Source organism: Aquila chrysaetos, chromosome 22 (genome assembly GCF_900496995.4).
Source record: "Aquila chrysaetos chrysaetos chromosome 22, bAquChr1.4, whole genome shotgun sequence".
In the NCBI taxonomy this organism is placed as follows: Eukaryota; Metazoa; Chordata; class Aves; order Accipitriformes; family Accipitridae; genus Aquila; species Aquila chrysaetos.
This window is the reverse complement of record NC_044025.1, coordinates 236,542-262,474: the sequence shown is the minus strand read 5'-3', so window position 1 is coordinate 262,474 and position 25,933 is coordinate 236,542. Positions and strand designations below refer to the sequence as shown.

General features: G+C 48.0%; 1 protein-coding gene across 2 annotated transcripts in view; it reads right to left on the bottom strand.

The window, feature by feature from the left end:
* Positions 1-1,448: 1,448 nt before the first annotated feature.
* PFDN1 (prefoldin subunit 1) overlaps positions 1,449-25,933 on the bottom strand; it is a 31,990-nt gene continuing 7,505 nt past the window's right edge. For both annotated transcript variants that reach the window (XM_041119350.1, XM_029998113.2), the window contains exons 3-4: positions 18,733-18,817; positions 1,449-1,664 (exon numbers count right to left, since the gene is read on the bottom strand). In XM_041119350.1, coding sequence (XP_040975284.1) covers positions 1,581-1,664; positions 18,733-18,817 — 169 coding nt within the window. In that variant the 3' untranslated portion in view covers positions 1,449-1,580. The remainder of the gene's footprint in view (positions 1,665-18,732; positions 18,818-25,933) is intronic.

Genomic DNA, 25,933 nt, shown 5'->3' with positions numbered 1-25,933 from the left:
GGCTGGGAAGCAGCAGACGTGGCAGCTTTTGGTCAGTTACAAGGTGAAGCACCTTTGCACATTCACACAGGAGCTCAGCGAGACCCAGCAGGACAGGAGCCCAAGCAGTACCCAGCCAGGCCACCCCCAGGCCCATCAGAGGGTCTGTCAGCCCCTCACAAGCTCTTCCACAAGCCTGGAGCAGCACATGGGCACAGTGGCAGGCAGGAACTCAACCCTGGGACACTTGAGGCACAGATCCCTGCCCAGGGCCTTCCCCAGGGCTGTCCCCACAGCGCCTCAGCCCCACATCCAGGCTACACCCAGCCCCATAAGTGACCCAGAGCAGCTGTCCCGGTCGCCTTTTGGAATAAGTGGTTGATGCCTGGTAGGTGGGACACATGATCAGATGCAGGGAAAAGCTGTTTGGGATTGCACAGGACTTGCTATGGGACATTTAGTGGAGGCTCTGAAGGCAGAGGTGTAGGTGATTTGGGGAGGAACAAGTGTGGAAAACCAGTGAGGTATGGGGATGAAAGGACCAGTTGGGCATAAACGAACAGCTGGTTGGTACATTTGTCCAGCGCCTGATCAGCGCAGTCTGTCTAATCTTCTTAAATTCCTCTTAAACTCTGTCCTGGGTGAGGGCTCCATGCTGAGTGTGCTCGTGCGTGGGCAGGGTGTGAGTGCACTGGGGGGGGATCAGTCCACAGGCCCCTGTGTCCATGGGGCAGCGACTGCAGCCGGTGCAGGTGTGCGATCACCGGTGAAGATGAAGCCAGACCAGCCGGTGAGCAGGTGACATGGCCTGGGAGGCTGGGGAGCAGCAGGTGGTGAAGGGCCAGCCCAGAGTGTGACAGCGCCCGTGTGTCTACAGGGCAAGAGCACGGGGCGGGGGGGGGTCAGCAATGGGACCTGCCCAGCTCCAAGGTCCTAAGGAGCTGGTGGCAGGAGAGGAGACGTCCCTGAAAGCTCCGTTTCGGAAAAGCACCAAAGCCAGGGGTAGGGGAAGGAGGCCGGGCTGGTGCACTGCGAGCACGAAGCACAGGGTGGCACTGGCCCTCCACCAGCTCACTGCCGCGCTGGGGCTCTGCCAGGCCCGTGAGTACAAGGAGGGAACCAGGGCCTGTCACCGCTGAGACAGAGTAAATGACCACCTGTCATGGACCTGGAGGTGCCTGGGACTGCCGGCCCTGCTCTGCCCTGCCAGCCTCCCTTTTCCCCCACCAGAGTCTCGCCAGCCCTGCTCCACCAGAACAACGCAGCGAGCCTTACCCCGTTCCCAGCGCCGAGCTGTGCACGGGGTCTTTCTGGAGGGCGAGGGCTACATCTGCTTTAAAGTGAAGCAGGATTCCCCAAAGGGCCCTCACCCCAAATCCCACCACGGTCTCCTTTCTCTGTCAAATCCCCACAGGGAGAGCAGCCGCTGCAAGACACTCAGGTGGCAGGCAGAGGAAATGACCTCAGGCTTCGCAGCAGAATTTTATTGAAACCGCCACAGAACGGAGCTTGTGCAGCTGGGCGGTGGTGAGCAGCACACAGGCAGGGCTGCCCCAAACCACCCAGAAGGTGTTGCAGGAGGCCTGGGGGAAACTGCACAGCTACTGTGCCCTTCGGGCCATCAGCATTTCCCGGATGTTATCTTCTGCTTCCTTCACACTCCGCTCCAGGTACGACTTCTTCTGCTGCAAGGCAGAAAACCCAGAGGGGAGTTAAGGTCCACCTTGGCACTGACAGCACATGCCAGGGTGCTGGGGCCAAGCACTGCCCATGGCAGAGCTGCGAGCATCCTGCTGAGGGCACACACGACCCTGCAGGTTTCCCGAAGCGCGGACAGCGGTTATTTATTTCCAGAGGCATTCTGAAAGTGTTAATATTTAGCCTAGGCAACGTTTACACAGACTTTGAATTTTGTTCGCTCTGAAAGCTTCTCCTCAGAGCTGCCATCGCTGTTGCAACAGCAGAGCTGCGAAAAGTGGGATACATTAACTGTAGCAAGGAACGAAAAGGAAATCGGATCCTGTAACACTTGCAGCCTAGAGAGGAATTAACATGCTGAGGACTCCTTATGGAGACAACAGCAAAATCCTTTCACACTTGGGTAAAAAAGGCTCTTTTTCCCAGCTGGGCCAGTTTTCTAAACCCAGACCCTCCTTTCTATCAGCAATTCCCTGGCATCATCACCAAATACGCGTGTTTCCTTAATCATCTTTAATTAGGCTAGGCTTGGCAGGGAAGCAGCCTGAAGCTGTGCATCCCAAGATAGGAATTCAGCATGCAGCGTTTTTTCCTGCTAGTCTGCGTGCTCCTAGGTGACTGGAAAAATCAGTGCTTGGCTCTTTTGACTATTTTCTCTGGGTTTCCAAACAACAGACACAACAGTCTCTGGTGGACGTCAGACCAGCAGAAGGCATTGCTGTGTGAAGGCAGGCAGCCCTCGCTGCTGGATGCAGACCTCCTTTGGCAGCAGCAGGCAGAGCACCGCTCCAAATGCAGTTCGTTACAGGCTGGGGGGACCCTTGGGGAGGCTCCCCAGAGCTGGGCTTGTGGAGAACCATGGGGAGAGCCCTCGGGGGCACACGTAGTGGTCCACGGGTGGTACCTGCTGCACGCTGGCGTGGGGCTTGCTGTCCTCACAAGGTCCTCTTCTCAGCAAAGCCTGCAGGGGACCGCTGCGGCACAATGCTCCCATGACCCCACAGCGGCTACAGCCACGCACTGAGCGCCTTCCCACAGGCCTGAGGAGCTTGATTGAGCTCAGTCTCCAGGCCAAGCAAGGTACCAATTAGCATTGGCAGGATTATTATTAAATTACAGGAGCCCAGGCCTCAGCCTAGAGCATCCTGCCATACGCTCCACTAATCATGTCTCCAGCCACAGGCAGAGGAGCCCAGTATGGCATGAATGACCTGCAAAGCCCACCAAAACCAAGGACAGCTACAGGGGGACAGCAGTGGACGTCCTCAACACTGCTCAGCCGTGCAGGGGGGCTGTAGGAAAGGGTAAAAACACATGCTGTTCTGGGGTGCTCCCCCAGCTGCCAGCTGGCTGGAGCAAGGCAGCACCTATGGGCGCAGGCTGCAGTAAAAGCACGTGCTGGCCTCCGCCAAGCAGCACCCTCCTGCCATGGGGGGCAGGCCGCAGGGGGCTTGTGTGTGAGCCAGAGGACACGGCCCCGGCCAGCCAGTGACAGGCAGGAACTGCAAAGTTGATGCTCTCCTGACAGCCTCCCCCTGACTCCTGCAAGCCCACGGGGAGCTGAGACCCATAACACTGAAAGAAAATTCATTAGCACATGGGACAGTCCTGCTGCCATCACTCCCCATCTGTCCCCCCGCAGCAGACCTGCAGTGACACTTCTGTACACTCAGCTGAAATGCCCATGCCATGAGGACATCTCTTCCAGCCCCGTTTCTAAATACTGAAGGGCTTTTATTTAAAACAGTAAAGGTTGTTAGCGACAGCTAGGGCTGTGGGTATGGCAAAGGGCTCCTTGTCCCTCTCACGCAGTGCCCCAGGCACGTGGGATCCCTCTCGCTTACAAGAGCTGCTTTTCAGGAAACTGCTGGGAGAGGAGGCGCAGCACGGGTTCCCACTGCCAACAACTCGCTGACGCACGAGCAGTACTTCTGCCACCACCGCGCCGTTCTCACTCTGCCCGGACAGACGTCGAGGGATTTCACATCTAGGGAACTGAATCTGAAGGCTGCAAGGGGAGACAGTTCCCAGAAAACCTGTGTGGGTCTGAGCTCCACCTCGCTCCGCTGACTGGAGGAGAGTGGCATCAGCAGAGCTGACTTCTACGCATTCGGTTATTACTAAAACATTTTTTTTTACTGCAATTAAATTAGTCTATGAAATGGTTCTGGCTTTCTGTCCTCTCCACTCCCCCTCATGTTCACCAGGCAGCAAGAGACATTTCCAGAGAGCAGCTCTCCGTGGGCAGGCTGGCCCCAGCAGCAACCTCGGGAGAGCCAGGCAGGCCTGCCACTGCACAGGGAAGCCTCCACATGCAGCCAGGGAGCTAGTGGGCTGCAAACGACAGCTCTGTTCCCCTAACACAGTGGGATTTCAAACATCCCCTGTTAGGAAGCCGTGCTGGCAACCATTTGGGCCCTACTTCCCCAAGGACAAGGGACCCTGAGCACTAATGTGGCCTGATGCAGTGCAGGAGTGTTCATGGCTGTTGTGGCCCACATGGATCCATGCTGCCCACTCCTGTGCAGTGGCATGCTCTGCCCTCCCCAGGGGAGCAGGGGTGCTGGAGCTACACAGCTCATGGCAAAGGGACATGGTTTAATGCCATTTCTTTACTTAAGCATCACCTGCAGTCCCAGGCAGGTGAGGATTCAGGGAATTTGTATTTCTCTCAATCACTCTCCTCAGTCATGTAGTTTCTGGGGCAAGAGGATCTGGGCTGGCCCTGACACTTTTACTCCTTCCTTCCAAGAGAAGCCTCCAGGGCAACTCATTCCTGGGCTCAAGGAGCATCCCTTGGGCATCAAGGGAAACCTACACCCGCAGCTGGGGGGCTGCAAGCTTCCTGAGCTCTCCTGCAGGGCAATACTGGAGCCAGCATGGCATCTGGCTCCCACTCCAACTAACGGCCCAAATCAAGGGGGAGCGAGGAGCAGACGGTCGCTGCATTTTCTGAGACACGTGGAAGAAGCGAGATGTTCCTTCCCAAGGAGCTGTGGCCTGGTTTCTGCTTCGGTAATCACAGGAGAAAGAGCAGGAGCTTGCGTGCAAACCCCTCCTCACCGTGATTACTGGGGTCTAGACAGGAAACTCCGTCTCTCCCTGGTGCGCCTTCCCAGGGAGCAGCACTGTGAGCAAGCCGGCTGACACACACGCTGCCTAGTCACACCAGCTCTGCGAGAGCCCAGAGACGGTCTGACAGCACAGCTCTTAAGTCACCCTGGAGGCTGTTCCAGTCCAGCCAGATCTGCCAGGCTGGTGGTATCTGCTCCCTGTGGGAGGAACAGTACCACGACCTCCCAAACCCCTCCTCCAAGCTTCCCTGAACTCACATGCTTTCATTTGCACTTGATGTTGACTTGCAGCCCTAGTTAACCCTATGTCCTGTGACCTCACATTTTAGGCCAACCCCATGGCTGCTAGGTTTTAGCTCATCACCCAATCAGCTGCATATATTTTCCTGTGAAGGTGTGTTTGCCACTCCAAATGTTAATTCTCTGTTGCCTGTGCCAAGGCAAGTGCAGCTAGCAGCACATTTCCAGTGCAATGCCAGAAACGTACTGCTGGTTTTAGTCCCTCATGAAATCAAAGGCTGCTGCTCTCTGCAGCCTCTGATATTACTTCTACACCAGTAACTCCAGTGCTTGCCAGTCAGGAGCAAAACGGGACATTGCAGCACCCTGGCCCTGCACAGCAAGCCACTGACTTCAGAGGCTTGGACAACCTATGAGCTGCAGATTCAGAGCTCCTACCCGCTCCCCACACCAGCAGTGCCATAAACTGCCCTCACCCACCCACCAGCTGCTGCAGGCCTCTGGCCAGACAAGGTGGTTACCCAAAACAGCAAGAGATACCACTGCCTGAGTCACAGAGTCTCAGGGTAGGACTGAGAAAGGAAACTTGCTTTGGGAAGGCAATGGGGTGAAGGTGACGCATGCCACTCAGCTCCCAGAAAAGCCCAAACTCACGGCTTACAAACAGGGCCACGCTCTGCAGCGAGGCCAGGCAGTGCCACGAGGTGCTGGCGTCTCCCCAGCAGTTACGAGAAGAGTGTGGCAAGGCAGCAAAGGAGGAAATACAGACAGTACAGCAGGAAGAGACAGCTTTGTTAGACGATGGCTCTGGCTGCAGTGAGAGGCCAGTTCCTCCTCCTGGTTCGTGATTGCCACATCCACTTGCTAGAGATTTATTTACCACACAGCAAAATACACTTCTTGAGCATTACTGAAACTTACTTAAGAGGCACAGACAGCTTCTGAATGCCTGCTCGGTCAGGGCAGGGAGCATACACGCCCACCACCCTCCACTGCCCCGTGCTTTTCAGAGGTTTCAGAAATGCCGCTTTGTTTCCATGATCCACGCACAGTAACTCCCACACAGGGACGAATGACCTGAGGTTGCAGGTCCCATCATCGCCCAAGAAGCCTCTCCACTGCAGAAGCAAGGAAGGGGAGCCGAAGGCCACCTTGAAAGTGTCTGAAGGCATGTGGGAAGGTAGCAAGATTTGCAGCTACAGATTTCCAGACGGGCAGCACGCTTCACACGCACTGTGAAATCAAGCGAGCTGCCCTGCTCCAGTACAGGACAAGCTCTTGCACCCTCCTCAGTTGTTCCCACTACATGCCACTCACCAGTTCTCACCCAACCCCTTATTTGCAGTGACAGGCCCTCGATCCCCCTCCTGCCCCGCTCTGTCCCTGCACAGGAAGGGCACTGCCACCTGCACTGGGACACAAGACCAACACATGGCTACTGCAACAGGCTAACAAGGTCTGGGCCACGTGCAGAACAGCTGATAGGGTGCAAAACTGCAGAAGATGCCCCCCAAAAGCCACCGCAGTCAATTCGTCCCAGCCTGTAGCTTCATAATTCCTTTAAGCTAACCCCGCTGGCAACAACAGTCACCTTCCCTGGCCAGAAAGGGTTGCCACACTTGGGAGCGATACAAACCACAGCCCTGATGATCTGTCTGAAAACTAGCCCGAAAGGAAATGTTCTCACCTAAATCTGCTTTCTGAAAGTAGGTTTGCCATGCTAATGGCTGCCTGGCACTGAGATGGAGGGTGAGAAGAGATGGCCAAGAACTCTTCCTTGGGCAGCAGAGCCAACCCCACCAGCTGGACCTGGCAGCACCTACCAGGGGCTCTGAAGCTGGGCTCTAAGGCTCTGCTGCATCTGACCACAGATGGTGCCACCAAGCCTGGCCCTTACTCTCCCCTCCCTGCTCTCAGAAGCCTTCCCCACTTCCAAGCCTTCCTGCAGCCTTCCTAAACCAGGTGTGCGGGGCACAGGCTAACCTGCGTGGGGTGTCAGTACAGCTATGTATAGTAAAAGCGCCGTCTCCCATGTGATCAGAGATGCAGCCAAAAAACAGGACTGGCTGCTCACACAGCCCCATCTGACAGGCAAGGCGCATCAATATCCTGGGAACCCTTCCCAGGAGGAAGGGCGGCTGTGCAGCCAACAGCCCCGCAGAAGGAGCCGCATGGCCCGGCAGGGAGGGCACCGCAACCCCAGCACTGCCTGCAAGGAGGGCAGGGCAGCTGCCTCACGCTGGACCCCCTAACCCAGCAAGGATGGTGGGCTGCAATGCCTGCTGCCAACATGCTCCGCTCTTGGGCAGCTGCAGGCAATGGCTCTGGGCAGCTGCCTCTTCGCTTCGCTGGCGTACGAAGTGCAAGCTCTTGGAAACACCAGCTCGACTGGCCCCAGCCAGAGGCAATGTATGGCAGCACCCACAAGCCATCCCTCACTGCGCACGCTTCTTACCAACGTGCACCAGAGCAGCGAGCCTGTGCCCTGGTGCTGGTGGTTACAGCAAAAGCAACACAGTAAATACTCGCCCTGCCATAATCCCATACCACAGCTCTCCCTTGCACTTCGCTCCCTGACACAGGCAACACTTGCTCCCTGACCAGCTCCGCACTATTTGCTTTTGGCAGCAGCTGCGGAAATACTAGATTTAATGCAAGTACAATTACAGTTCACACCCCAAAGAAGAAAAGGAGTTGTGGTTAACAGAGGTGGCCCGTGGCCTTTTGACATGGCGGGAAGTCACCTCCTGCTCGAGCCTCCCACCTCTGTTCCCATTGCATCATGCTGCTAGTGAGGCTGATGCTTTGCTGGAGAAGCACAATGACGCACCCAGACCTTACATTCCTGGCAGATTAAAAAGCCAGCATCCACAGATTCCGCAGCAAGAAAAAAACTATTAATCAGCTCCTCTTGGATGGGCTTTTGATGATCAAAGCAACATAATTCCCCCAGCACTGTGATTCAGACACCTCTGCCTTCAGAGAGAGCTGGTCAGCCACTGGCCAGACCCACGAGTCTGCAGAGCCTTGTCTAGAGCTGGTAGTTCAGCACAGCATTTCACAGCGTGCACGCTCAACTCCAAAAGCCAAAACAGCACTTCTGCTCTCAGCAGGAAACCAATACTCAGCAGCCACGGTTTATTCATGCTGCACTACGCCTCGCACTCACAGGTGAATTTCCTGTTTTACGTAGTGGTTTCTCATACAATGTCTACTCCTTTTGCTCTTCAAATTCCACTTCTCTCTCTTCACCTCAGCAAGAGAAAAAGAGCTTCAACCCCTGACCTGCAAACACAAATATGCTTAAACCCAAATAAAACTGTTTCCATGGAAATTTAAGGATCTGGTATTGGAACGTGCCTTCATATTTCTGCCTTTTTTTTTTTTTTTAAAACTGTTTTTCTACAAACTTGTTTTACATCCAACTTTGTGAGGACAAAACAAGCTGGCAGGTTCCTTCCCAGAGAACATCTCCCTCCCCACAGCTCGCAGCATGCTTGGCTACCAGCCGCCAGATGCTGGCATCCCACTCTTGCGCGTAGAAGGCTTTCGTCGAGGAATGCTGCAGAGTCTTCAGGCATGATGCAGTGCCTCAAATAGGAGCCCTGATACAACTCATCTTGTGACACCGTCTCAATAAACCTGCTAGCTGAGAGTTTCTGTATCTCCCAAAGTTAACCCAGGTCATTTTTGGCATTCCTCAAGGGCTCTGTGTGCACACTGTTTGGGAAAGTGATCAGCAGATCCTGAGATAGAGCTGGGAGCACACGCTTGTCTGGGGAAGGATCTTCCCCGAGAGGAAAGCAAGCTGTGCTGCCTGCATGCTGGGGGCCAGGCAGCAGCAGCACCGTGAGCTGCCCTTGCTCTTGAGGCCACTGCTGCTGTTAGGGTGGCTGGAATTGCCCAAACCCGCCTTGCCGGAGAACAGCACACCAAGCTGTCAACGCACGCACCACGGGCAAGGTAAACATTTTGGTCAGCCTGAGATCACGGAAAATGATGTGCCTGGGACGTGCGCTCTGTTTAACAGGATTTCACTTGGAACCCATACATGGGAAGGAGGTGGACCTGCTGAACAGCACCCAGTTGCTTCTGCTTTGGGAGAAACTGAAATAGTGGGTACCAGTGATGGGGCGGGGTGGGTCTGCTGGCAGTCCTACGCCCTGATGGGTCCACCCAGCACTGGTCCTCACCCAGCGCAACACTGTGGCACATGTACACATTGGGAATTACCATGCTACAGCAACCACCAAATATTTAGATACACTTCAAGACTTTCCAAGCAGAGTTATTGCTCTCAGGAAGTTGCCCAGAGTTTGCTCAAGAATGAGTGAACTGCAATAGGAAGGGAGCCCAGCTGGTTTCTGATGACAGCTGCTGACAGAAGCACGATGATGCCATTTACCTAAGAGAAGTGATGATTCAGATCCCTGGATTTTCCCTTAGCCATTCTTTCCACAAGGTAACGGGGACCCTCGGTCACTTCAAAACCATCTGGATTAGAGTGGAGAAGAGAAGACATCAAGCATACGAGTGCACTTGCCAACTCAGGAGGATGTTTATAAGCACATCCCTAAAGAACTGCTGGTGCAAACCAACCTTCATCGTGTATCGATCCTACCCACAGCACAACCAGCAGGCCTTCCACCATCATTATCGTAGTGCCTTGAAACCCTGAAAAACATACACTGGAAAAGCTAATTTGGAAAAGCACCCAGTGCTTTCCACACTTGGTACCAAAGGAGGCCACCTTCAAGAGAAGAAGTTGCAACATAACGGGCAGGAAAACCTGCCTGCATAGCAGCCTTTCTGTCCCCAAGCCCCAGCCCCGATGGGAGCACAATGCACATACCTGTTGTCTCAGCCACAGGATGGCATTTTCAGTAGAGGTGGAGACAGGTGTTGCTCTCTGCGACTGGGAAATAACTGACTATTCCACTGAACTGCTGCCTGATGTTAACTACTACTAAAGAAAGCCAACTGGCAACCTTTCAGTAGGTGGCAGCAGAAATATATTATCAACCCAGAGGATTCCTTTAGGGATACCCCTTCCTGGCAAAATCACCCATTTAGAGCAGTTTTCAGAGGTACATTGCTTCAGGTCAGATACTGCACCTTAACCAGACTTACAACAGCAGAGTCAGGTCAAACACAGAGCACTCGGGGAGGGGAAACTCACCCAGATTCTGAAAATCCCCACGTTTTGCTTTGGTGGAAGTGTCCCTCACCAAACTGCCTTTTGCAAAATGTGGTAAGTTCCCTACTTCGGTGCTTTGGTTTCTATGGTCCTATAGAGCCAGTATGGCTCATCAGAATACCTCCCAGCAATATGACTTGTGCAAAATCATACCACACCTTTCACCTCTTGCAGTCCCGGCCAAACAAGGCCATTTTAAAAGAAAAATTACTTCCATAAATTTCAAAGACTCAACAAATCAGCAACAAAAAGATGAGATAAACTCCCAACTAACCAGCATCGCTCCCTAATTCAGACACCCTTGAACTCGGCTGCCTCGCCGGCAGAAAGCAGCCACATCCCCTCTAGGAACACATTTACAGAAAGATGAGAGGAGCGACTGGGGCAGTGAGGCCAGCAGGAAGTCCTGACGGCCTCCCCGCATACCTGGTGAGCAAGGTGTGGCTTTGTAAAGCTGACTCAGGGCTGGGTCAGGTCTCCTACACGCAGGAGCACGCTTTCTAAATAATTGTTTCCTGTTCTCCCCAGGCGAGATGGAGGAGATGGGGGCAGGATGGAGGTTTATAGGGCACAGATAATCCCCCTCCCCAGAGCTGCCTAGCATAAAGGACAGCAAGGAGCAACTGCATGGGCCTGGTGACTAAGGCAAGGACAGCAGCACTGGTTTTGTGACTAACTATTACTCATGCAAGGAGGAATTTGGAGAGGGACTTGCATCCAGCTCGGCTCGTTGCTTTGGATACTTCTGCAGCCATAAGCACAAAGGAGAGCTTTGACAATGAATCAGACCCTGGTTTAAAATGACAAAGACAGACTTATCTACCAACTTTGTGTTAAAATGATTTCAGTGTAATCATAAAAGCAGTTTAATGCTAATCAGAGGAAACAAGCAACATTTTCAGACCGAGATGACTAAATGTAAGCTCCTGGATGGACAAAACCATTTAGACACAGCAGAAGTGGGTTTTTTATTAATGCATAATGTATTTCACTTTCCCCTGAATTACAAAGGAATGTGAGCATACTGGCAACGTTTGCTTGAAAAGCTTTTTCCATTAGATTTTTTTTTTTTTTTTTAATCAGAGCAAAACCCTCAAAAAAAATCCTAAAACGAGTTCTGGGATACATGTATTTTGAGAGCATCTCTATAACTAGCTTCTAAACGATTTAAAAGGAAGAAATCAACACTCATGTTAATTATTCTCCTGCTTTTAAAATCTACAATCATCCACCTAAAAATAAAGGTAGGAACAGTGAAAATAGAGTCATCAAATTCCAGTTCTCCCTTCATGAAGCCTTTGCCCTCTCAGCTAGTTTGTGTGCTTACTTTGCAGTCTGCAGTGCAGGGAAGACTAACAAAGAATTACTAATTGAACAGTTGCTTGCAAAAATCTGGGAGTTTGAAAACTTGTTGTGGTGAATGATTGCTCCAAACGAAAGATTCAGCCTCGCAAATGCATACCCATACAACACATGTGATGTTATAAATATCATTCCACAAAAATCAGCATCATGCACAAGCACTCTTCACAAAAATGTGATGAGATGTTAAAGTTTTTATAAGCCATCCCAGATCTAAACCAGCGGAAGACCCTTTCAGAGAGCTGGGAATCCCCTCTTAAATGTGATGATTGCTTCCTTCTATGCCTGTAAGATTACAACGTCATGTTTTGCAACCAGTGACTTGTGCACTATTTAACACAGGACAAGCTTCTTACGCAATTTTCAAAGCAGAACATATTCTTATTTGATCTTTATCTAACAAATCTACCATCGGAAGCAGAACCAGTATTAAAAGTAGTACACCTCCTTTCATGTGATTACTGAAGAGCATTTGTTCCCTTTTAAAGCTGCAAGGTGCTTGCTGCACACAATCAACTTTCATTTATGTGGGATGAGAGATGATGCGATTTGGATAAAAGAGAAACAGCATAAAATGCATGTTAAGTTAGACTGTAAGAATACAATCCTTTCACTATCCTCACTTTTGACAAATGACAATAAGACAGACTGTGAGGCTTTAAACATAAAGAAATGTTAAGTCAGTGATTCATCACAGCCTTGAAAGCAAGGAAGAAGGCCTGTTATTCATGTTACCATCAGCAGCGTCAGTTTAGGGGACAGAAAGAATTAGAGCAGCATTAGCTATGCCCCAGTTCCTCCAGTATTTACCTTGAATTTGTATGGCCCCAGCCCAATGGCAGAGGGCTTCTCCATAAAGAATGATTTTGTCCTGATAGTGTTAGCTCTGTGTCCCTTACACTCTCAACCTTCTCACCCTTTTATTATTTTAAAGCCTATTTTTCTCATTGCTCAGAGCATTTTTCATTCAAAAAATCAGGAATGAGAACACAGATTCTCCTCCCTCTAAGACAGTGAGACCTATGGGGGCAGGGGGGGAGGCTTCAGCTACTCTCTTCTTCAAAACAAGCATCTCTGTGGAGGGCAGACAGTGCTGACAGCTCTGCCCATGCAGGCCGTGCTCTGCTCTCCTACAGGAGCGTCTGTGGATGCTCCCCAGCTGACAGTAAGCTTAGGCAGACAGCTGGACCACCCATGTCCTTCAAAAAGCAAGCTAAGCTTCCAGCTTTGCAGCCTGAAAAGCAGGAGCAAGCCCTCAGTGAAGGCACAGACTCAGGCCTGGATGACAGAAGCCAACAGAGTCAAGACGAAACACATTTCCCAGGAACGTCACCCAGTCCAAATGTCCGTGCCCAGAAACCTGCACCTGCCTCAGACACCCAAAGCCATGCAAGATGAAGGCTATCGCCTGGCCTGGTCCTCACAGGGGGCCTGATGAGGCTCTGCAGCTCACCTTCAGACCGATCTCTGTAATTTGTGGAGCTCCCACAGCTTCCTCCTAAAAGGTCCATGCAAGCCCAAATGTTAATCCTACATGTTAAGTTCACTTCCATATTCCACCTCTCCCCACATCAGGTGTGCAGCCTCCCTCTACAGCAAGCAGAGGGAGATGATCACCTCTAGGAACGAGTGACCCTCTGGAAGCATTTATTGTCTTTCTCTTGACTGCAGAGAACATCTGGACTCCTGACTCATAGATGGCCAGGGAGACTTAATGAAACTCCAAGGTGTAATTCAGGGGCAAGAAGAGAAGGAGATTATCACCACTCTGAATTCCCAAACATCAGATACAGTAAAGTTGGGGTGGGGTTGGGGAGAAGGGGAAACAAATACCTAAAAAAACCCCAAAAACAACAAAACCAAAAAACAAACCACCCACAAAAAACCAATGCCACAACACACCACCTTCCAGGACAAGTAAATTAAGAAAAGAAAAACCATTCTACTCCCCAGTAATGCCCCAAACCTGCAAACGATATGTGCCAGAGGAGTTTTGTACATGTTCGCAAATCATGACTGCAGCCAAGCCTCCAGGTTGCATGGATGGTTCTGGCTTGGCTCCTGTACGAACAACAGTGACAGCAGCACACCAGCCTTCCTTAGAGCAGACCAGGGCATAACACCAACAGCGCTGAAACCAAGCCAGGGACTGACCTCGTCTATGCACACACTTAGAAACAAGGGGCAGCTTCTGTGACAACATGTGTTTAAAACCATGTCCTCAGTACGTGCATGTATGCCAGCGATGGAATGAGAGAACAGCACGCTCATGCAAAGTAAAATCTGCTCCAGGCTAAAGCACAGAGGGCTATTCTTGAGGCTTCTCCTCTCCAAAGCAAACAGGAGCATTCCTTATTTTCCCCTGTTTATTTAAAAAGCCCACCGCACATTCCTGGGCACTGGCCTATCCCAAGCCAACCATGGGACGAGATCTTCTATGCTGTAAATCCCAGGCAGAAATTGGTCTAACTTGGGAACAGCCTAACAATTGTTACCTTCTGATGGTCGCTTAGTGGTCTGCGAAGTGCACCACAAATCTCAAGAGACTTGTTTTCACATCATTAAAGCCACCCTCAGAATTGGCCTCCACGCTGACGGTTTCAGCGTAAAAAATGAAGGGTCGTCCAGAGAGCTGCTGCTGGAGCACTTCAGAGGCACACAGCCACGCTGAGCGGGTCCATCTGAGCCATACCTGCTTGGGGAACATGAACTCCCAGGCTCTGGCACTTCTCCCCAGCCACACTGCGCCTGTTTAAATCTTTGTTCCTACAGGGTACAAAAACACTGTTGTGGCAATCATCAGAAACGCCCTGGTCGACTCATCAAGAAGGGGGGCACCACCATTACGCCTCAGGGCTGCAGCAAAGCCATTTTAAAGCTCCTAGAGAAAGATTAGAGAAGTGGAAGCTGCAGCACAAGCAAGTTTGTGTCCAGGCAGCACCAGGGAAGAAGTCTGTTGTTACCTCTGACATCTGGTCACCATAAGGCACTGGAATGCAGTCACTTTTTAACTTTACCAGGAAGGAGACCTGTAACACCATCTAAGCCTTTAAACATGGAGCACAGTGGTGTTTGAGAGCACACCGTTCGTTTCTCCACCATGAACGAGAGCAAAGAAGTTTTCTGTGTGGGATAGGGCAACTGGACATGGCATTTTAGGGACCACATGAAGAATTTCCGAATTAGAAATCAAGCACTTAGGTATAGCTTTCCCGATCGTATTTTCTACTCCAGGCAGAGAAGAAAACAACCAACCCTTTACCTCCACAGCAGTAAACGTTCAGTCTCCCATACACATGTGAAAGAACTGCCTGGGAAACAAGCACGCAACAATGTTGTGGTCAGAGTTTAAAACCGAAATCCAATTCAACCAGAAAGCTGCAGGTTGCTTTTGCCCTTTTCACGAAGGAGCTAAATTCAGTGGCACACAGTAGACAGAGCTGCCCAGCAGAGCCTCCCCCTTATTTGTTATTTTTAGCAATTTAGTCTGACAACGCCTGACAACTAAACATGCTGAATATAGCAGGAGAGAAGGGGACTATCAGATATTATCAGAGAAAACACACAGCGATAATCACTTTCTCCACCCCTAACGAAGAATCAATTTTCCATGTCTTTATACATCATAGAGTTTGTTCTTTTTAAAATGCCACATTTAAAAACAGAATCCATCTAGCCTTACAATGGAAACGGATAACATTTCCTGAAACAAAGCATTGTTCCACCCCTCACATATCATGTTTCCTTAAAAACAAGGGAAGAAAAACATTACTTGGTTTTTCTCCTAATACTGCACAAACATTGCTGAGCTAAAAAGAGTCTGTGCTCATCCCTTTAGAATGCTTTCAAAATAGATTTAACACATACCCCTCGTACTGTGAAACACAACAAGAATTTGATAGTATCAGTACTGGAAAAATCCAATCGCTACTGCTAAGTAGGACAATTCCCATGCCAGTATGTGAGTGAGCCTATGCCATCAATCTCTGCAAGATTCAAGCAGGTTTTTGTAAGCCTCACTGGCACAGCCTTTAAGCAGGCATGTGTATTTTGCCAGCAAGCCTGGGCAGTCTATTTGGATTCCAAAGGATTATATACAAGTTGTGAAGTTAAGAATGCTACATATGTACATACATATATTCACGTTCATACCTTAGCTTTAACAAGAAGGGTAAAGCTACCTTGCTTTTTCTGCAGAGTAACTGACAGGCTATGCATTTGTCCCCTTGTGCACATCCATACTCCTTTGGTGTTTTCAGAACACAATTCCTCTCCCTAAGTACGTCCAATGCATATTCCAGCCAAGTGTTATTTTCACAGCCCTGTACAAAGACAGGTCTGGTTCTGCCTGCTGCTTTGCCATGCGATCAGCAGCAGGGAGGACCAAACTAGCAGTATCACATCAATTTTGTGATGCTGCCTTGAAAAAGACAATGCACCACTTCAACAGCGGAGGAACCCAAGAGAGGGGAGTGAGGGAAAGTGAATACCTGCAATCATGCATTGCACTGGAGACTATCAGAGGAGGGAGAAAAGAAGCTTTCAAACCAGATGCAAAACATGTCACTATTTTCAAAGTCCACTCTGACAGCTGTGAATATCAGGAAATCCAGCTCACATCTCTGAAGCAGTTTAAAGCCCACATTTTCATGAATAGTCAGCACTCAGGAGGTCAGAGATTTACAGAAGAGCTCAGCAGCAAACCCAGCCCTCTGTGCTGTACTCCTCTGCAAACAGCACCAAGCTAGCCGTGAGAGCATTTCTCAAATTCAGGCTTGTATCAAAAATACATGTTTCGCAATACCTTGGCAATAGCATCATAATAGGAAGGCATAGTTGTCTCAAGCTCACACTACATGAGTAACCAGATCAGCCACACCGTATGGATACTGGAAGATTACTCTGAGCAGCTTGATTCAACTATGCAAAGTGAGAAATGTGAGTAAGCGATAAGGTAGTTAACAATGTAAAATATAAACCTAAGCTTTAAAATCCTTCCAGTTTTAGTAATGGATGGAGGGAAGTTTTAACCTATCTTAGTTTGATATTTAATTTACAATGATGCAGTGGAAGCACAAGGTCACAAAGTTTCACATTCTTTCCTGCTTCTGTCACAACTTGTTTTCAGGACAGCAAAATCCCCTACTCCTGTGATAAGTGCTCCCTGACTTGGACTCAGGTATTTCCCCCGAAATCTCAGTTTCCAGCAGTTGTCAGTCTAAGAGCTTGTCTTCTGCCATGGGGAATCCCAAGCCCAAAGAAAATCCTCTTCACAAAACTGCCAGCCAGCTGGAAGCAGAGTAGTTAAAAGATGGACTTGAATGTTGACTTAAAACAAACTGTTAAAAGTTTTGGCAATCTGAGCCCTACAATCCATGGTTAAAAAGAAAAACCAACCCATGTGGCAACCACCCTTCCACTCCCACCACCTTTTGAGACAGTCACTATTGCTGGGAACTTCAGTTCAGTGGCCCTAACCAGAGACTCAAGCAACAGGGAGCTATGAAGCAGAAAAACACATTTGCAAAGCAGCCAGCTCTGAGGCTTTGTGCAAGAATGGTAAAGGTTATAATCTGGGGGGAATTCCATCCATTCTGCTGAACTCAGCAATTGGAAAGTTCAGGAGGTAAGATCATTCCCCACCAGGAACAGGAAGAAACTGAGATGCACAGCTGAAGGGCACAGTAGCCAAAAAGCTGACTGCAGCCTGATGGACCTGGCAGTAAGGAACCCAATGGGCAGTTTGTAAACAGAGGCTATCAGCCACACTCCAATCACTTCCAAATCCAGATGTGCTGCTATAAAGTTCTCCAACCCCAGTCACAGGGGTCTTTGCACAAATCCACTAGCACCTGAGATGGCTCCAGAGTAGCCAAGATACAATCACTTTTATCACATAACCGTAAAAAAAATTAACTGTGCCTTGTCTGCATTAACACCACCTTAAACATATAGCCTATCTATGGAGTACTTGTTTTCCCTGTGCAGAAAACATTCTCATTGCCAGAAACACAAAACCCCTCAGTATCTGGCACAGAAAACACTCCAGGCAACACAACACATGGTGATGTGCTTGCCCTACAGCTCCCCAGGCAAGCTGAGTTTTAAGAAGGAATTAAAAAGAATACAAACTCTACTTCTGCTTTAATGTAAGTACGAGACAACAGAGACAGAACTGCACAGGTTTGAGTAGGTTTGAGCACTGACTTCTATTCCTGCTTGTCCCTTCTTAGCTGGTCTCCACACTCACTTTCTCCAAAACACTAACAGATGAGATAAGCAGCTTGACACAACTCAACTGCTTTCTCTGTCATTCCCCAAAAAACAAGGAACAGTGTTTTGTATTAGTTGTATTTTAGGGGCATTAAGAAAAAAAAAATACACTAACGGCCTTGGAAAAGTACATTTTGAACATCTCCAAAGAACTGCAAGCTGTACATGTAGCCACTAGAAGATAGTCAAGATTCACTAGATAACTTGTTTGAACACTGGAACTTGCGCAGGCACTACTTCATATTTCCTAGATATTCTTCTCTGCCTTGAATACTCCAACCAGATAAACATAAGAACACAGCAGTGCTCTGACCACATCGTCAAAACAAAGTCCCATCTCCCCCTAGCTCCGGTCTTCAACAGCAGCCACAAGTAGATGCCTAGGGCAGAGTGTAAGGACAGGGCAGGCATATACAGTACTTCCTCCTCATACTTTCCCAGCCTCAAGACATTTTTAGCTCAGGGACTTCCTGAGCAGGATGCCATTTCTACATATTTGGTCATTCTCAATGGATTTCTCTTCCATGAATTTGTGCAATTGTCCTAAGCCAGTGTAAACTCTTAATATCCACAGCACTAGCAAAGTTTCACATCACCTGTCTGCTGCAAATAACCACACAAACATCCTTTTGCTGGTTTTAAACCTTGCTCCTACTAATCTCATTTGAATCCCAGTTTTCTTATCAGGACACAGAGCAAACAATCAATCCCTACTGGGGTTGTAGATCTAGCAAAGAAACCAAGTGACATGAATTGCTTGTAGGTTACTTGTAACAGGCACTATCGTTCACCTAGTTACAATCCTTCAGAGTGAAAAGTACCAGACAAGAACAAGGGATGTAGCAAACAGCATCTTGTTGACCTTCAATGTTCTGCTTTCATCATCATTACCTGCCAAAAAAAACTTACCTCTAATTCCTTAATTTTCTCTTCAGCTATTCTCTGTTTTTCTAAGAGCTGATTATGAATCACTCCTTTAGACTGAAGAATAAACCTACAAGACAAAAAGAGACAGACAACTGTTGGGTATTTTTTACATCTGTTGTACACCTAGCTGCACACTGAGTTAAAAACTACATTGACCTCTGCAAAGTATTCATCCTCAACCCGTGCATTCTGGACAGAGGCAGAAGAAATTGCTATGATAGCTCACACAAACCACGGGGCTGGCTTCAAAGGCTTGCTCACGAATCTCAGCCATGATTTGAGAGGAAGAAAATGGATGCACACAGATCTCCCTCTATCATTCGGTGTCCTTGAATGATTTGAAAGCAGTTCTTGCACACAGCTAGCAAGGGGAGTCTGTCATCATGTTCTGTTCAAAGGGATCTAGATCAGTTGACGGCATATAGTCAAGGAAGCCTCTTTCAATGGGTAAAAGTAATTCATGACCATTTTAGTGCTCACAAGCTAAACAAACCTGCACAATAAAAACAAAGCTTTCTACAGAGAAAGGCTGAGAGGGTTGGGGTTGTTCAGCCTGGAGAAGAGAATGCTCCAGGGAGACCTTACTGCAGCCTTTCAATATATAAAAGGGGTTTATAAGAATGATGGAGAGAGACTTTTTACCAGGGCCTGTCGCGACAGGACAAGGGGCAATGGTTTTAAACTGCAAGAGGGCACGGTTAGATTGGACATAAAGAAGAAATGTTTTACGATGAGGGTGGTGAGACACTGGGACAGGTTGCCCAGAGGAGTTGTGGATGCCCCATCATTGGAGGTGTTCAAGGTCAGGTTGGACGGGGCTTTGAGCAACCTGGTCTAGTGGAAGATGTCCCTGCCCATGGTGGGGGGTTAGACTAGGTGATCTGTGAAGGTCCCTTCCAACCCAAACCCTTCCGTGATTTGATGATATAGAGCCGGGTGCTTCCACCAGAAACACAAAGCCATGGTATACCTGCCTTTATTTGAACTTTCACATCTCCCACTGCTCAGAGCTTGGCTTTAACACACCCCCTCACTGACCTCTGAATTCCCATGTTTTATACATTCAGAGGGTTCTTCTGTGGGGTGGGAAGTGGTCGTTTTTAACTGAAATTGTTCTAGTTTTGAATTGCCAAAGGGATTTGAAAGGTGCATCTATAACATCTCAGTCACAGCAATCCTACTCACCAGCATGCAAAAAGCTGCCTGACTTGCTCAGAGGAGCTTCTGATGCAGCACCAGAATCCAAAGCAGCTCTCCAGCACATGGCACTGGCATCCCACAAAGAGGTAAAGGACATCTAAGTTCAAATGAATTTTAGGAACTCTTCATGGTTGTTTTTCATCCTTCCAGACATAAAGAATGTACAAGCTACAGATTTGCCCCTTCCCTACTTAGAAAGTCCCCCAGGGGATTTAGAAGGAGCCTCTACGGGTCATACCAACGAGGTCAAGGTCTCCCTCCAGCACCAACTAGGGTCAATGTCTTCCTGCCAGGTGACAAGCACTCATGCTTGAACAGTTAAAATGAGCAGCTTTAGACAGGGCAGTATAAGAGAGCATTCCCCGTCTGCTACAGAAAAATCTGAAATCAGTTTGTAGTGCCATGTCCCATGACAAATGACATTATTAACGTGTTTGCTCAGGGCCTGGTAAACACAAATGCGGATCTGCCACTTGGCTTGAAACCAGCATACTTTGCATCAGCAACACAACAGCCAAAAGGAAAACTACCTGCCACATGCATTCCTGAAACGCATGGGAGCAGAACTGTGGTTAATTATAACAGGCTTCAAATTAAAACTCTCTTCAGTGCTGCTATTAACTGCACTCAGCAATCACTTCCTCCTCCTTCTCCCACTTCTCTCCCTTGTTCCGCTTCACCTCCTCTTTCTTACAGTAACTTCCACTATATCTTTTACTTTGCAATTTTCTCAAATCTCTCCTCGTTTCTTCCCAGTCTCAGCTCACTCTTATTACTGGCGTCATCTTTGTTCTGTATCTGCTCCTGTTCTTTACAACACGGCTCACTCATACTCTCTTTGTCCCCTCAATGCCCCCCTTTCCATTAGGTGCCCCCACAATCCACTTTCACACAGTGGTAATGTTTCCAGGTCCAGTAGACACCAGCCTGCTGAAATAAAATGCAGGTTTTGCTGTCTTGTGAAAATCAAGTCCATAACCACCCCTCCAGGAAAGAGAAGTTATTTACATTGCTATTAGCTGCAGAGCCTGGATCCAGCCAGAGAGGAGCTACTTTCCAGGACCACCAGCAACCAAGTCATTCTGACACTCTTACCTCGAGCCTGCAACACCAGAAGAAACAAACATTAGCCTTCACACACACCCCCTGTAGATTTTGGGGTGAAGACTAAAATTTTGCCTTGCTTCTGCAGTAGCTGCCATTAGTGAAAAATCAAAGCTGCAAGATGCCCTCAGTAAACAAAGCCATCAGTCCTTTCCCACTTCACAGCTTCTCTGAGCTTGTGTGTGTATATGAACGTTTCCTTAATTATTTCCTTTTTTTGTGGGGGCAGCAAAGAAGAACAGAATACCTTGTCATTTGCTTCCCCAAACTGTATAGCAAGATGGACCATTTTGGTTTCACTGATGCCCCTGGTCTAAGAAACAAAGTTAAACACCAACACAGCTTGATCAATTTTCCCCATGCTGCAGCTGGGAAGGTCCCTGCTGGGCTACAGGCACTGAGCGATCCCGGTTGGCTGAGAACCACTACGGGCACTAAAACCTTTGAAAAAACAAGCGGCTGACTTCACTTCTATTCTGCAAATGTCAACAGCAGTCATTGGGGAAAATAACCTCCCTCCCACCCTCTGGCAATGCTCTGGCAGACATGCGACAGCAAATTAAAATTGGATGGCCAAAGTTAGCACTGACAAGACTTACGCGGGCAGCTGGGCACAAATACAACCACACCAATTTTATTTGCCATAAAATAGTGGGCTGGAACCTGTGTTCATTCACACGCTGGCTCAGAAGCAGATCAAATGTCCGTGACTTGGCCAGCAGCATCCTTCAGGTCTTCACCAGTACTGGCTTCAAGCAGCCCATTTTAATTCCCTGCTGCAAGACCATCAAGCCCTCAGCCTAAAGCACATGGGTGCTGCCGTGTAAGCTGTCAAAGGCCAGTTCTTCCAAAGTTGAAACTATAAATCCACATCCACAGTTAACTATTTAAATCTGTGGCTTCACTTTCCAACAAAAGGAGGACTCAAAAAACTCATCAGTGTTTTAGCTTCTAGCTTGGGATACACACATTATGGAGATCTTGGCCAAAGTTTTTACCTAAGGAAATAATGTGGTTTATGGCAGCACTTGGAAAAAGCAGAAGCTTGTTCTGCTCACTAGGTAAGAGGTGCTGCAGGGCACTTGTAATAAACTGGAGTTTAAATTTAATCTGGATTTCATTCTTCCAATTACCCTAAGTAAAACACCAGCTTGATGATTTTTTTTTTTTTCTCACCTAGCTAGAGACAAAGGGCAGTATCATTCTGCTGCCTACTTTTAGTTAAAAGTGATTATTTTATTTATGAATTTTTAAGCTCATGAAAGAACGACAGGAGGTTCTGAGGACTTAGTTCTTCCCGGAGTGAGTTTGTGAACAAGCCTTTCAAATACATGAACTTTCCTTCACTGCCTGGAGGTACACCACCAGCTGAGAACTGGCCCCACATTACAGCCACCGCATCACAGAGCTGAGGAGCCACCTTCTGCTCCGTGACGCTGAGCTTGGCAGATGACATGACTAACACCAACCCCTTGGCGCAGATCAGCACCAAAGAGCTACATCCACAGATCGCTCTGCCGGAGTCCACCATGGGAGGCTCCAAGCTCTGAGAGTTTGCACATTGAACTGGGATCACTTTTAAGTATTGATAGTCCACAGAAGACAAGCAGCAAACCAAATCCTCTTCCAGATAAGTGAGTTCACTCATGTCCACCTTCTCTCAGTGAAGCATCACAGCACACACTAATAGATCTGTCAAACACACCACCTACACTATCAAACATGAAACAATGATTCAGAAAAATGTTCAGCACCACAGTGGCAATTACAAAGCTTAGTAACAATCACCTCTTCACACAGGAACTTTTTCACTGTTGTTAAATAACACCAGAAGTATCTGGCTCCGAACGGGCAAGTTCACCATATCTCAGTTGGCCACCCATTTCAAAGGGAATGGCTAGTAAAAACAGAGCAGGATTTTGGATACTTAGCAATTTTTCCAATGTCCACAGACAAAGGTGACAAAACAAAACAAAGAAATTTACAAAAGAAAGCTACAGAGGAGCACAGTCCTCGAGGACAGCAATGTTCAGCCAAACGTGGGCTGCCGACAAGAGTAGCTCTATAACAGAGGGACGTGTTTGCGAATCCGCTGTACCTACGTGCTCTGGTGTCCCGGTGACTGCTGGTTCTCAAGTGTAATATGAGGAACAAAAATAGAGCACAAGGGAACTGAAAGAGAAACCTCACTCTAAATATTCCCACTTGTTTCTATTTTCCTCCCTCTGCTAGCTCCACATTGGGATTTTTGTTTCCCTAAGGCAGAGAAAGTGGTTTATACACTCTCTCTGAGACTCATTAGTTGTCTCCTTCTGAAGGGATCTCTTACCCCTTCCCAATTATAAATATCTAGATATGGTGCCCATTTGTTCAGTATTTATACAGCACTCCCCTATGCCCTGGTCAAAATGGTCTTCAGGCTCTAGTCAGGCTGGTCAGCAGTGCTGTCAACTTCATCATCTGTCTGCTCCTTTGTGTCACACGTACACACCCACAAAGTGATGTTCGTACAGTGTAAGTAATTCCATAACTCAGTCTGTCTGCACCAAAATGTACTGTTTATTTGACTTTAAGACGTATTAGATAATGAAAGATTCGTCTCTTAACGAATGAGGTTATGGAGATATTTGTTCAGCACACACCACTCTTCATTATGACATACAAGTCACTGAAGTTATTAAAGGTGGAGTACCAGCAATGCTCATAGTTAATGTTTTCCATTAAGAACCCATATGTTCAATTACTTGCAACTGCAACCAACTTCAACCCTTACATCTGAAGCTTTCAGTGGCAGGCATCTGTCCCAGACACGAGCACTCTCTCCTCTTCCCTTTCTGGTTAGGGAACATGGTTCAGGTGTTTCTCCTGCACAGCTTGCCAGGGCAAGAGGCTGTTTGTATTAAAGTATTAAAACCAGGTGGGAAGGAGCCACACAGCAGGCCACAGGGCTCCCTCCTGCCAGTCTGCAAAGCAAATCTTCCCACTTGGGTCCACGTAGATCGCTCCAAGAACCTGCGCAGGGTACCAGGGGAAGCCTTAGCTTTTCCCCTGCCCAATACTGACATACATCCCTCTGCCTAATTTCAGAGAGAGACAATTTTACAGGTAGGAATGCTTCAGTGCTATTTTGCCAGAGTAATGATGAATGACAGATCTAAAAGTCCATTCAGCCTGGGTCCCAGCTCACACAAAGTGTCATTATAACTTCAGCTTTACGTTTCCCATTGCATTTGGGAAACTCTCTACAAAAACTTAAGATACTGAAAAGAAAACTAAAAACTTTGTACAAAGCCATAACATTATTTTAACATGTTTATTCTATTTCTAAGAAAACTAACATGCTGTGCTATAACACAGCACAGTCATTTACATGGAATATCCTGCTCCTTGAAACCAAACATCTTCATTAGACTGCTCCATGAGAAAAGTTAGGCTAAGCCCAGTCATGCCCTTATCTATTTAAAGACACTTTTTAATTCTGAACTTCCACTGCTGTTCAAGCTTTGAACAGACTCAGTAGGGGATTACTGCATTTTAAGTACTATTCAAAGCCAATGGAAGAGAGGCTTCCCATGCGCTGATCCCATGCAATCTAGCTTGATTGAACAGGAGCTGGCTGTGCACAACTGCAAGCACCCAGTAGTCCCGCTCTCCTAGGGCCTGCTTATGCTTCTGTAAATGATTCCCTATGCAGTTCATAACAGGCACTGCTTATAGCCCAGCAAATTCCAATTTTAGTCATCCTAGATGAATTACCCAGTTCCAAACAAGACAAGGAAGCAATATTAAAAAAAAGGAAAATCATGACTAATTATAGTTTGTGTTGCCACCCTTCATGTCTAAGGGTTTCACATTTTTCAGTCTGATTTTGAATTTCCCATTCAACAGATCATATGCCTTAACTAGAGCTTGTTCAGAAACAGATGGAGTTGGAACAGATGAGTTAAAGCTTTTCCTATGTTTGCTTTTATTTTAGTGGTCAGTCGTCTCATTGGGTCACTCTCAATATAGCTAAGCCTAACTATTCCCCCTCCCCCTGCCAAAGCAGCACATACCTTAAAGCAAAACAAATCCTGCAGCTTATATTGGGAGGATTATATATGAATACATTCCAGGAGCAGCAGTTTATAGTTCACATGTCATTTTACTACTGCACTCAGAGAGGTGGATATGCACCAGGAGCTGTTTGGGAAGGAGACATGGGTTGAAGCACACTGGCAGCATCTCTGGTGGGCAGCAGAACCTGTGCAAACTCAGCCCGACAGCACTGGAGAACGCATAGAGACCAGGATTAGCGGCACTGGAAGCAGTCCAAACTGAGTCTTATGTAGGCCACAACAAGGGTAACTTTTACTCAGATGAACATTTGTAAGCCATAAACCTATTTACTTTAAGGAGCTAAAGGACAAGAACAAAAAGTGCCACACTGTTTGCTTCCTGTAACCTCTCCACGGACTAGCCCAACATGTCCATCCCGCCCTGCTGAGGGCCAATGGTGTTTGTTCTGCACTTCAGGCCATGTTTACATAGAGTTTTCACCTTTTTTTTTTTTTTTTGGATCTGTCAATAGCTACAGCATATTACATTACCTCAAGCCAAGATAGTAACACAGCTTGCAAACAGCAGTTTCTGCATTGCCAGACACTTAACTAGATGGTAGATTTATACCATTGTTCGTGCTTGGTTCTTTAAAAAAAGAAAGCAGGAATATACCTTTAAGTGTGTATTAAAAATAGCACAACCCAAAATAATAAAATAGTACTGTGTTCTGCTTTTAAAGAACATGATCAATTCTTTTTGAAGGCTCAATTGACATAAGTGGATTTTAAAAACAAAACAAAACAAAATAGAAAACAAATGCCTCCTCTATCATACAGGA